Here is a 14383-nt window from a genome sequence, read left to right as displayed (position 1 = left end):
TACCAAATGTTCAACTTATAAATTACCTTAACAGATTCTCTATATGAACCGTCGATTTTATTAAAGTTTAGAAAGCTATAGTTATTAACTGCTACTTTACAAAGTTCTTGTGTTATATGAATTAACATTGTAAAAGTGAGTAACTATTAAATTCACTTTATATTTAAATCTACGAGATTTAACCGTAATATATTTAACAACAAAGGAGTACCAAGCACTGTAATTTGATTCGTACTCATTTATTCCGTTAGTAATTTTAACTGAACACAGTAGAAACTGAACACAATGACATTTTGATTGCAGAGTTTGTGTATATCCTTATATGTTTCATGCTGCTCTACTAATTAAATTAACATTCAGAAACTCTCGGCGTAATAATATATTAGAATTTAGATTATAACGTGAAGAAAAAAATACTCATGGTACGAATGTTAGAGTATAAATATTTCTCAATAACGTAAGTTATTCCCATCCTCAGATATTAATGTGAGAACTAACATAGAATCAAAACAACACGAATCATATCTGATGTTATTCCATTCTTATTAGTATTAAACATAAACCAACACAATTCATCTTTATTTATCTTTAGGTATATAAGTTTCAATACCCATTAGTCCTGGCATGGCCAGGTGGTTAAGGCACTCGGCTTGTAATCCGAGAGTAGCGGGTTCGAATCCCCGTCACACCAAACAAGCTCGCTCTTTCAGCCGTGGGTGCGTTATAATGTGTCGTTCAATCCCACTATTCGTTGGTAAAACAGTAGCCCAAGAGTTGGCGGTGGGTGGTAATGACTAGCTGCCTTCCCTCTAGTCTTACACTACTAAATTAGGGACGGCTAGCGCAGATAGCCCGCTTCGCGCGAAATTCAAACCAAACTACGTCCATTAACTCAGCCTTTTAATTGAATTGTAGAAGTGAACAAAATCTGAAAATTATCTGAGCCACTAAGATTAATTTTAGCTGTTTCAATATCTTAGTGCTCTTCTGAAAAGAAAGAGCAGGGCGTAGTCCGGTGAGTAATTTGCACTGACTACGATTTGAAGAATTCGTAATTTGCAATCCGTTCCCGCAATATTATTTTTAAAACCGTACAAACTGAAAGTATTTATACAGCTATTTAAAGTGTATAACAATCAGTATCGACATCATCAACTGAGTTCCTTTTCTTTTGTTTCAGAGGCGAAGGCGTTCAAAGTGTTATTTCGTTTTGATATGATTTTACTTGAATCAAATTCTCGTTATTTACAGTAAGTCACAAAAATATAAGAATATACACAGTTATATGAAGTCGTTTCATTTTCCTAAAACATTAGTTTGCCGGATCAATAAAATGTAATGGAAATATATTTCAGATAAACCTTCACAATGGGCGGTGCTACTAGGAGGCACCAGTAGTTATACTGGTTTGTTTGTTTTGGAATTTCACACAAAGCTACTCGAGGGCTATCTGTGCTAGCCGTCCCTAATTTAGCAGTGTAAGACTAGAGGGAAGGCAGCTAGTCATCACCACCCACCGCCGACTCTTGGGCTACTCTTTTACCAACGAAAAGTGGGATTGACCGTCACATTATAACGCCCACACGGCTGGGAGGGCGAGCATGTTTGGCGCAACTCGGGCGCGAACGCGCGACCCTCGGATTACGAGTCGCGCGCCTTACGCGCTTGGCCATGCCGGGCCGTAGTTATACTGCTGTGTGTGTTTTCTTATAGCAAAGCTACATCGTGCTATCTGCTGAGTCCACCAAGGGGAATCAAACCGCTGATTTTAACGTTATAAATCTGTAGACTTACCGCTCTATCAGCGGGGGACCGTTATACTGATAATGTTATTAAATTATATCACGGTTTGTTTTCATCCGCATTTCCATTATTAGAAACTTACACGACACAGGAAGCGAAAACAAACATTTACTGTACAATAACTTTGATGTGATATTGTAAAAAACAAGCAATCAGTACTTCTGTTATTACTCCCTCTCATATAACTCTAAATTTCAAGAGTATGCAACTCTAATTTTAATCAGTACTTAACTGCACTCTTCGTACTATCTGCTTTCCTGTCTGACTGTTTATTACCTTTGCTTTTATGATATTCTTGATATGATGCGTTGTTATATTACAGTAGTTATAATTCTAAGCTTTACACGTTTATGTAAACCACTATCTAATAAGAATGTTACATTTTCGTGGTAAAAGCCAATTGTAGAACGTATTTTACCTATTCACTGATTATCTGACCTCAGCAACCTCTACTTAATCTTCTCAGAGTATTAGTCCACGGAATTTCCATCAAAAGAAATTTTGATACGCAATTCTAGTTATTGGCTGAAACTAGAAGAAACTTACTTTGTTTTCGTGGATATTTGTCTCTGCTTTGTGTAGTCTTGGGTCAGTGCCAGCAACGGGAGCTAAGTGTTGATGTTGTATTATCATTATGGTTACCTTCAATGTGAGGTATATAATAAATCATGTTGTATTATATCCAGTCAAGTCCTGTAAACATAGGCGTAAAACAGGTACAGTGTGATGTGCAGAATTTTCGTGTCAGCAGAAGTGTGTCAAATTTTCATGTTGTTTCTTGTTGCGAGTTAGCGCCACACTTAATCAAATGTTCATGTTGTTTCTTGTTGCGAGTTAGCGCCACACTTAATCAAATGTTCATGTTGTTTCTTGTTGCGAGTTAGCGCCACACTCACAATATTCATTTTTCTTTCTATTGTTCCTATTTTCCTTTGTTTGTTTGTTTTGATTTTTGCTCAAAACTACTCGAGGACTATCTGCGTTAGCCGTCCCTACTTTTGTAGTTACAGACTAGAGAGAAGCAACTAGTCAGTACCTGCCACCATCTCGTGGGTTACTATTTACAAACAAATAGTGAGATTGGCCAGCACTTATATCACCTCTACGACTGAAAGAACGAGTATGTTAGGTTGTTGTTGTTTTGAATTAAGCACAAAGCTACACAATGGGCTATCTGTGCTCTGCCCACCACAGTTATGGAAACCCGGATTTTAACGTTGTAAGTCCTCAGACATACCGTTGAGCCACAAGAGTGTGTTAGGAGACGGGATTCGAACTCGTGACCCTCAGGTTGCGAGTCAAATGTCGTAACCATCTGAACTTGTCACGCCTAGTCTTTTTCTGACAGTTATGTGCGAGGCTATCTTACTTGTTGTCTCTAAGCAATACAACAGTACTATCTTATACACGTTCATAGTGCCTTAGCATCCCTTATCATGTCCATTTAGAAACCTTTTATAGTCTGAATAACTCAAAGTTAATGATTGATGAATCTATTTGTAACATTTTGTCTCATCTGAAAATGGAGTTCGAATCTGTCACTCGTTATATTTATTGTTATGAAATTCACTCTACATGGCATGATTAGGATTGCATAGAAATTGATCGAACTTTATGAAAACGATGTGCTTGCTGACTTTGGATCATCACACTTCAATGACCCCGATTATGTATCGATACTGATGGAAAAAATCCCTACGAATTACAGCAAGGTCCATCTTAGACTGCATGTTATTACAGACTCGCCTCTGTAATGGATTTCTCCTTATAGGTTTGATTTTAATCCGATAAAAGGCACAAAAGCCTCTGTTGAATGAAGCCTACATTACGAGCCTGTGATCGAATGATGTTGTTTCTGATTCCAGTTTTTTTCACTTTCGTTTTCAATAAAAGTGAATTTTATGTAGAGATGTGCCTCAAAGCTTCTGAAAGTTTGGTTTATACGTTTTTGTTGATCTCAAATCATATCTTGCCATGTTATTATTATTTTTGAGTCTGTTGGTTATTTTTGTAGCCTAGATTTTAGTTTCTCGTACGACAACGTAGCATCGAGCTGTCTTGAGGTGTAGTTTGTGTAATTTCTGTCCCTAAACTCTGTGTTGTGTGTGCCCTTTTCTTCACGGAAAACACTGAACGTTTCATAGTTGAAACGTTGTGTTTTTTGGCTTTAACTCGTTGTGAACTACATTTATGTACTAAACGTGCTGCCCGTGATACCACGGTTCTATCGCCACTGACATATCACTTCATTAATTTGTACAAATTATTCAATTGTTACTATAATTGGAATAGCATGTATGTCACTATCTATTTTTGTAACAAGAGCTTCTGCGCTACCTATTGAATCACAAACAAAAATGTACAAAATTTTCACACTATTTGTTTCAGATTCAGAAAATTAGAATAAGTAACTGTGGTAAGTGCAACAACATTTCTTTATAATATAGTACAATTTTAGATACAAGTATTTTCTTCACAACAAGAACATGAGTTTCACTAACACTGGCATAATTTTTAAATGAAGTACTGATAAACTGGAATTCTTAAAAACTGGTATTTTTTCTATAAACGGAATCGTGTTTAATATACGTAAAGATTAATATTTATTTTAATAAAATTTATGAAAAGTTTGAGCTTTGCACATTGGATTATTTTCATACAATGAGTTACGTATGACTAAAAAGTAGAATTAGAACACTTTTATCGTGCACCACTTTCCAGATAAAAAAAATGTTTTTTTTCAAGGAGGCATTAATACTACGATCACGACATATGGTAGTGTGTCGTATATCAGAAACAACGTGCAGGAAACAGTGTTTTTTTTTGTTTGTTTGTTTTCGAATTTCGCTCAAAGCTACACGAGAGCCATCTGTACTAGTTGTCCCTAATTATGCAGTGTAAGACTGGAGGAAAGGCACCTATTCATCACTACCCACCGTCAACTCTTGGGCTATTCTTTTACCAACGAATAGTTAGATTGACCGTCACATTATAACTACTCCACGCCTAAAATGGCGAGCATTTTTGGTGCGACGTGAATGTGTGTTTTTAACAGGATTGGTAGTTTAGCGATTTTCCACTTTCTGTAGCTGAGACTGTGGTAATCCAAACTATTACATATTTTCATACGTTGTACTAAACTAAATTCCTGCTTCACCCATCAGATTTCAAGGTAAGCCATTAAGAAATACACGATGTATAAAATATCCAATTTTGATTTATTTTTTTTATTTCCAAATTTTGTTTCATAGAAGAACACAGATAATTATGATAGATTTTTTTTTCTAATTTGGCACACTGACAGACTTTTACAACCTAAATCGAGGTATCAAATGTGGTCTAGATATAAGCCGCATATGCCAAGTTTTCAACACAAATCGCTCAAATTTGACCAAAATATTTGCGCTCGTATTGCAAAAAGTCACGTGAGATATCAGACTCAAAATTTTGCTGCGGATTCATCTAAAAGTAAAAGTAGACCATGATTAGATTTCGTCATACAGATGAAAGACGGCTCACTTAGAACAGCAAAACTGTAATGTAAAAGAACGTGCAGATACATAAGTATTGGTTAGGCCAACAAATTCGATCATCAGTTTTGAGCTCAAGTTTTCAAAATAATCTTACAACTACATAGGCGGTTATTATTCATTGTCAATTTTTAAGCAGAAAATTACTAAATTTTATAAAATTATCCTAATTAAAGAGAGTTTAGCGTCACGTAATATCAGCTTAAACAATTAGCGTAAGTAATGAAGTTTTATAAGACTGCACCGAGTGCATGCGAGTGATGACAATAACTCATGGCGTTACTATAACTCTCCTTCAGAGAGTAAAAACCATCAGTGTATATCTTAAACAGCTTGTTTGGTTCTGTAAAGTATAGGGCTGTTCAGAAAAATGAGGTTGCGATTCTAAAGTTAATGTTGGTTACTAATGAGTGTAACTTTATTATTTCTTATACTTTGTTGGTGTGTACTGATCTAATAAAAAAACATCTTATATGTGAAAAAAAGATGCGGAAAAACAATAACTGAGGGTGTGACTTAAAGGAATGAGATCAAAATTGGCAGGTACCTCGCTGGTACAGCGGTAAGTAAAATGCTAAAATTAGCGGTTCGATGCCCTTCGGTGGACTCAGCAGATAGGCTGAGGTGGCTTTGCTATAAAAAACACACACATACAAAATTGGCAGCCAAAATGGTAGCTAAGCTTAGACCACTGATAATGATATATCACCAAATATTCATTCATTAGTTAACTAGGTTACGCATTTTGTTTTACCCAACATCGTGACCCCAGAAGAACGAAAAAGAACGACCGAGCTAACTAATGAATAAATATTTGGTAAAATTATCTTATTAATTATATAATTGTACCTAGCCACCAAATTTGATTTCATCTCCTTAAGTCGTACATTAATTTTTTAAAGATACACCTTTTTACCTCCATAAGGTGTCTTTTCATTAAATTAGTAATTACTAAAACAAACAGCTGCTCGCAGAGCGGTGTGTCTGCTAGTAAAGTGCGATACAGTTATCTAAAGTTGAAGATTAATTTAGTTTTCGCTAGTTAGATAAATGCTACACCGAAATATCCAGTGTCTCTAAACACAATAAATATAAGTATACTGTACATATAAGGCTTTCGGCTTTATTATGGTAGTGGTTTCGACACGTACCATGCTCTGAGACTGCATAAATGCACACAATATTATTAAAAGCTTGTCGACCGGAGATGTTCTCTTAACATGAAAAAACAACAAGGGGAAGCCAGCTAGTCACGACCACTCACCGCTAACGCTTGACCTACTTACTCTTTTACCAAAGGATATATATATATATATATAGTGGGATTGATAGCAACATTATAACGCCCTAACCGCTGAAAGGGCAAGCATGTTTGATGCGGCGGGGATTTGACCAGTGATCCTCTGATCTTACTGCAAGATTACGGACGATTAGCGAAGATAACTTTTGTGTATCTTTGCGCGAAGTCAAAAGCAAACAAACAAATACAAAACAATACATATTTCGCGTTGATAAATAGATCGTATCGAACAATGCATCGATACAACTGTTCGATGATTTCACGATACCATATACATATCGTATCGCTATATCACTCCGTCTCTAGTATATAGGATAGTGATATTGTAATGTAATAAGCTATTGCTGTTGTTTTTCAGTAGCTGAAGGCTTCCGAACCGTGGGTGGATGCTCACAGCCAGAAGTCGTAGTGAACGGCTCCAGAATGCTGAATAGAGGTGGAATAGACTTTGACAATATTCAAGAAGTCCAGTTTTTTGGAATTATTGGGCCGTTTGGATACAAACGAGTTTGTAAAATTAGATGCATAGATGGCGCTTGGACAGGACCTCTGTGCGCTGTTGACGAAGGTATGCATACATTTTGCTTAGCAATGTAATTCGTTTTCTCTAAACAACTACATTCTATAAGGATTCTCGATGGAAGAAATCAATAGTTTCGTCAATAACCAACAAATTATTTACTTGTTGAAAAAGACCGTCTTGTTTAATATTAAAAATAACTTCCAAGCTTTCAAAAGAGGAACAGAGAAGAAACTTTTACTTGGTTATCAAAGATGATCATACATTGGTTAGTACATGAAAACAACCTAACTTTCTCATCATCTTAAAACCTAAACGTAGAACTATTTAATTTACTATTCCATAATGTATAAAAGAATTTTAAAATAACATAAAAATCATGATATCACGTAATTGAGCTTTGATTTTTGAGAGGACTGTAATCAATGTTATTGAATGTGACAAAACAAAATCTCGAATTCATAAAATTAGAAACTTCACTGTTAAATATAAGGATAAGTTCTTTATCAAAACGGATTGTAAATTAAAGAAACAGTTAATTAGATATGAAATTATTTGCTGTAATCTGATAGCATGTTTAACAAATAACCATTTTGCTTTAAATAGGCACTGTTGTATAAAGCATGACGTAAGAAAGGACAGCGAGAAATATATGAAGCCATTACAAATTTCTTCTTGTAAAATCGATGAAGACCTGAAACCTATAGTTTAAAGCTAAGAAGAATTAACAGTAATTAATATAATTAACATAGTAAAAATTCAAAGCATGTAAGCTTAAATTACACGTGTTGACAAACATCCGTGGAAACGATTTTAATATTAAATATCCCATTTTGTATTTGTTCCTAATTTGAAATTAAATAATTTTATCGTTGACTGTTAGGAGTCGTACAATTAATTTTGTGTCTTGTATATGAGCTATGAAGGAGTTATGGAACACATTAACACACAGTGTGTGTCTGGAATTTTGTTAGTTCACAGCTTTGTGAAATTCCAGTTAAATGCTTAATACATCAGCAAGCTTTACTTGAAATATTTTAACTATATATTTAAATAAAATGGTATCTATTCTGTCTTCTAAGTATGGAGTACATAAAAAAGTTTATTTGTTGTTAATTGGGTTTCCAGTAGTGCAAGTTACGTATGCTGTTATTTTGACATAATCTTTATAATACAGTGAATTGTAACCTTGAACCAGATATGTACCGAAGATGCGATGTACGATAATAGACCACACGTCTGACTTTACATAACAGTGTACGTTAACCGGTGACAATATATACAGGATGTCCGAAAAGTCTGGAACTATAGGACATTTTGCAGAATGTGTTCGACGGGTTATCGTTGTAATTCAACCAGTTTGGAGACGGTTTCTTTTTCACTCTCTTTGAAAGTTGTGAAGAATATTCATGTCATTTTCAGTTCATTCTTTTGGATGCTCAGCGTTCCCGATCTTCTCAGGATGCTGTGTACTGAATTAGAAGCAAAGTTCGGCTGCGGCCAACCATTCATGTGAAACAGCAGGATTAACTCGACCTTCTTATGCCTTGATAGCGCCATAATCAATCGCGTATCTGATATTAAGAAACTCTTGCAAATCTCATATAATTCGACATTAAAGGAAAACCATGAATAAAAAATGATTAAATAATATTTTGAGTAAAAATGGATTTCAAAACTCTTTGGGGCCCGGCATGGCCAAGCGTGTTAAGACGTTCGAATCGTAATCCGAGGGTCGCAGGTTCGAATCCCGGTCGCACCAAACATGCTCGCCCTTCCAGCCGTGGGGGCGTTATAATATGACGGTCAATCCCACTAATCACTGGCAAAAGAGTATCTCAAGAGTTGGCGGTGTGTGGTGATTACTAGCTGCCTTCCCTCTAGTCTTACACCGCTAAGTTAGTGACGGCTAGCGCAGATAGCCCTCGAGTAGCTTTGCGCGAAATTCAAAAAACAAAAACAAACAAAACTCTGTTATTACAAGTATCAAGTATTCCATAGTTCAGAAGTTTAAATTCACTTCAATTCTAACTCAAATGACAGAAACATACCAAACAAGTAGAAAGGAATATCATTCGAATGTTCAGTCAATACTTTTTAACCAATTACTTTGCCCTACCCCCGCTGTGTATCAACATAAAAATATAAAATAGATATTTGAAGAAAACATTTTTTCCTTAATTTTTTGTTTGTTTTGAATTTCGCGCAATGCTACACAAGGGCTATCAACGGTAACCGTCCCTAATTTAGTGGTGCAAAACTAGAGGGAGGGCAGCTAGTCATCATCACCCACCGCCGACTTTTGGGCTACTCTTTTCCCACGAATAGTGGGATTGACTATCACATTATAAAGCCCCCATGACTGAAAGAATGATCATGTTTCGTGTAATGGGGATTCAGGTCCGCGTCTCTCAGATTACGAGTCAAGCACCCTGACTACCTGGCCATGCCAGGTCCTCTTAATTATTTTCGGGTATAAGTATTCTGCTCCCATTATTAGTCTTACTCTTAAATATTATTTATATAGAATAAACAAATAACAAATATATATATATATATTTAATAAAACAAACGAACAGAAAGCAAAATCCAAAGATTAAGAAAACAAAACCGCTAAATACAATACTAGTAAAACTTAGGTAAACCTTAATTTGACGTGGCGTTTCGGGTTTAACCCTTTCTTCAGCAAAATTACCCGAAGGAAGGTTAAGGCTAGAAACGTTGTGTCACATTAAAGTTTTCACTGGTTTTATTACTACTGTCTTTAGTGTTTTTTTCTTACTTCTAAATATTTACGGTATTAATAATATCCATCAAGAATATAGATTAATAGAGATCACAAATTGACAAAATTAACATTGCTGAGGTTTTAAGAACGTTATTACAAGTTTCGTCGTGTGACGTCTACTCTATTGTTATATATTAATAGCTACTGTATTATTCAAGCCATCTTACTGCTAATTTCGAATCTTGTTGGTTGGAGAAACGTTAACATAAATTATATAAGAAACAGATTTTTTACACACGACAATAACAGTGTGACTGATTTTAGTATTTTTCTTGCTTTTATATTAGCTGGTGCTAATGTATTTACTAATATCATTTCAGTTGCTTTCTTCTCATCGAAACTAAAACAAAAGGTTGTTGTTACGTGCAAAGCTGCAAAACGGGCTATCTGTGATCTGCTGACCATGGGTATCTAAACTTGGATTTTAGCGTTGCAATGCTTAAATTCACCGCTGATTCATAGCACAACAGATAATCTATGACAAAAAATTAAAATATATGTTAAGAGAAATAATTTTAAATTTTTGTATGAAGTAACAAACAATCTGAGAGCAGATTTAAATAAACAGCTTGATATCTATTATTCAATAAATGTTCGTATATGTGTACTTTCTGATGTACTTCAAGTGAATAGCTTTCAGTGACCACGGTTTTCTATACGTCTCTTAACACCATTCTCCCATTTTGACTTCTTACCTTAAGAACTTTGTTTCCAGTAAATTATTTGTATAGAGGCAATAAATTATCAAAAGCATTATTACAGTTACCAAAACGACAACCTTTCTCAAATAATTATTATATGAAATCATGCTTGTGACCCTTTTCTATAGAAAATATTCATTATCTGGGATTTTCATTTAATTTTCAGATAACAAACTTTTTCAGCCATTATTGCGACAGTGTGTTCTACGGCCTACAGATGCTGAGTTGGTTGTAAGCCACGAAGGAAAGGTTCTCACTTTGGATCAAAAAATCAGACTGCCTCACGGAATTAAATTGAGCATGCGCTGTAGCGATGTAGGAATGTACAAGTTTATTGGTAACAAGACTGTTGAATGCAAAAATGGAGAATGGAGTTCACCTTTTCCACATTGTTTTCCAACTACGATACAAACAAATTTTTCAGGTACAGAAATATTTTTGACTATTTCATTTAAAACCTTCAACAAATTTCAAATTGTTTGGCATAAATACTAGTTTTGCTGTATGCATTAGTAATAATTCCAATTAATATTTAGTGATGTTCATTAACCAAATTTTGGTTGGTTTGTTTTGTTTCTTTTTTTTAATTTCGCGCAAAGCTACACGAGAGCTATCTGCGCTAGCCGTCCCTAATTTAGCAGTGCAAGACTAGAGGGAAGGCAGCTGGTCATCACCACCCAATGCCAACTCTTGGAGTACTGTTTTACCAACGAATAGTTGGATTATCGACACATATAAAGCTCCCACGGCTGAAAGGACTAGCATGTTTGGTGTGACAAGGATTCGAACCCGCGACTCTCAGATTACGAGTCGAACGCCTTAACCCACCTGGGCATGCCGGGCCAATTTGGGTTTCTGTGGTTTTACTGAATAACTTCTATGAAGTTTGATCAGTACAGAGAAACGAATACAAATTATCGTGTTATTCATTACATAGTTATTAAATATAATTTATAACTGTTTTATATTTAACTTTATGATTTCATATGTAAATGTACCATACAATTTTGCAAAGTTAAAAGTTATAACTTGCATTCATAATTTTCTAGTCGACAAGTTGGATACTTGTTACTTATTTATAGATGTTTGTCACTACTATGCTTTTAATATTTTATAATTTGTATTTACCTAATATTTAGAGTTTAGTTTGTTACTAGCTTTTAATTCTTTAGTTGCTAGTTTTTAATTTCAATAATAATCTAGAGACCCGACGTACCTTCATTGTTAGATTGCCAGGCTGCGGATAAAAAAGCCCAAGGTCTGAACCACAGTGTCATGGAACGCAATCCGTGTTTTCATCAGTAGACATGTTATAAATGCTACGGGCTATCCAGTGATGCGGTTGTGAGAGCCCCAAAGAAAAACTATTGTGTCGGTGGGTCCTGCTTAGTAACTGGCTCATGTGTAGTTAGTTAAAAATTAGGGCCAATTTACTTACATTCTGACCTTAGTGTTTAGCTCATATGCACCTAAGATACTTTTTTGAGGTTTAAAATGAATATATCAATGATAATACCCCTAAACAAGAGTTTCTTATTTTATTTACAGATAAAGTACCACCTACCATTACGTATAACGTGGCAGATGGAGATTTAGGCGTGACAATGGATGGCCATATAGTGATTTTACCAAACAGTACAGTGCATTTTGATTGCTTATTTAAAAGAGAACGTGGAAATCCTGAATGGACCTGGACAACTAAAAATCGGTGAACAGATAGAGTTTATAATTTACCATAATTTAAAATATTGTTTTAATAGGTTATTATAAGCTAATACGAAACACAATAATAAGTTACAGATTAAAGATATATTTCTTTCCGTTCCTATCCATGCTTCCTCCGTTATTGTCCGAAAAGAGATATTTCTCTCCGTTTCTCTCTGTTTTTTCCTCCATTATCATCTGAACAGAAATATTTCCCCCGTTCATATCTGGTTATCCACTATCATTTGATACAGATATATCCCTCCGTTTCTATCTGGTTATCCATATTTCCTTTGTTATAATCTAATAAGACATATTTTCTTCCTTTCCTGTCTGGTTATCGAAGTTTTCTCCATTATTATCTGATAAGAGATACTCCCTTCTACTCCCATCTGGTTATCCATGTTTCTTCCATTATTCTATGATAAGAGATACTTCCCTCTGCTTCCATCTGGTTATCCATGTTTCCTCCATTATCATCTGATAAGGGACATTTTCCTCCTTTCCTATATGTTATACTTGTTTCCTCCTGGTTTTTCTCTTTACTCGTGTTCTAATCTCCTTTATTATATTACCTCAGTAATATAATACCTGTACCTCAGTCTGTTATTGTATTTTCTGTTTTTTTTTATGTATTTCTCTCTCTTTATGTCTTTTACTTCATTATTTATTACTCTTACGCTCTCTCTCTTTACTGAGTGTTTTATACAATACACGATCATCTTTTTGTATATTGATATACATGTATTATTACTTCTCTTATCTGACAACATATGATCCTCTCTTTGTACTCAATTATGCATTTGCTTTCTTTATAACATACCGTAATAGTGACCATCACTTTTAATATTTACTCACTTTGTATCTATACTCAAGAATAAAAACGTTTAGATATAGCAATAATAAATAATCTGTAAGCTGTAATTCTCTATGCCGTTTGACAAACTTAATCATAATTGTATTTTAAAGCTCACAATGATAATTATTGATTAATTATTACAAAAAGTGACTCCATCTTCAATTTTCAACAAATGTAAGAGAATCATGCATCCAACCAATTCTCCAGAAGGTCTTGTTACGAGCACTATTTCTTTATAAGCACTCATAGAAAATAAAAAATGCCAATGTATTAGACTTTATTAGATAATACCTAAAGTAAGCGCCTGTAAAAATTATTCTACTTATATTGTGAAGGTTGATGTTTCTTCAAACTTAAGATAGCCTACCTAGTTCAAACACTATAGTTAGGTGTTCGTATGCAAATATTTTCTCTTTCGAGCTTCTTACACAAGTTTCACACTTTTATTAAGTTTCCTTATTATTTTCAGACATTACCCGTCCGGTTGGGCAATCTCAAAAGATGAACGAAGTTGGAAATATCGCTTGTCAATCTATTTTGCTTCTGCTATGGATACAGGGACTTTAACATGCAAGACACCTCGAGGACACAGCAACTACATTGAAATTATTGTTAAGGGTAAGATAATAAACCTAAGTTATTTATGAGTAAATATAACTGTAAGTTTATATTATTAAATGTATAGAGCTTGTTTGTTTGTTGTTAAGCACAAAGCTAGACAATGGGCTGTCAGTAGTGTGCCCACAACTGGTATCGAAATCTGGTTTGTTGTGTTACAAACCTTAAGACTTGCTGCTAAGTCATTCGGGTTTAAAATATATAAATTCATTTATATTGTCTTCTACTACAAGACCATTTGAATTAGGTATCTTTAGTTACACTGACATGCATAAGAATTATGCATCTCTTGATTATTAAATATATAAGCTTTGTTTGTTTTTGAATTTCGCACAAAGCTACTCAAGGGCTATCTGTGCTAGCCGTCCCTAATTTAACAGTGTAAAACTAGAGGGAAGGCAGCTAGTCATCACCACCCACCGCCAGCTCTTGGGCTACTCTTTTACCAACGAATAGTGGGATTGACCGTCACATTATAACGCCCCCACGGCTGAAAGGGCGAGCATGTTTGGCCCGACGGGGATGCGAACCCGCGACCCTTAGATTACGAGTCACACGCC

At 35.0% G+C, this 14383-nt stretch overlaps 1 protein-coding gene across 3 annotated transcripts in view; it reads left to right on the top strand.

The window, feature by feature from the left end:
- The window catches only part of LOC143226347 (locomotion-related protein Hikaru genki-like), a 62577-nt gene that overhangs the window by 26225 nt on the left and 21969 nt on the right, over positions 1 to 14383 (top strand). For 2 of the 3 annotated variants that reach the window (XM_076457199.1, XM_076457218.1), the window contains exons 2-5: positions 6992 to 7201; positions 10809 to 11066; positions 12191 to 12350; positions 13675 to 13823. In XM_076457199.1, the coding sequence (XP_076313314.1) occupies positions 6992 to 7201; positions 10809 to 11066; positions 12191 to 12350; positions 13675 to 13823 (777 nt within the window). The remainder of the gene's footprint in view (positions 1 to 6991; positions 7202 to 10808; positions 11067 to 12190; positions 12351 to 13674; positions 13824 to 14383) is intronic. The other variant, XM_076457208.1, reaches the window with a different exon arrangement.

The sequence above is a fragment of the Tachypleus tridentatus genome, chromosome 1 (genome assembly GCF_004210375.1).
Source record: "Tachypleus tridentatus isolate NWPU-2018 chromosome 1, ASM421037v1, whole genome shotgun sequence".
NCBI lineage: Eukaryota > Metazoa > Arthropoda > Merostomata > Xiphosura > Limulidae > Tachypleus > Tachypleus tridentatus.
This window is presented reverse-complemented; position numbering and strand designations above follow the sequence as displayed.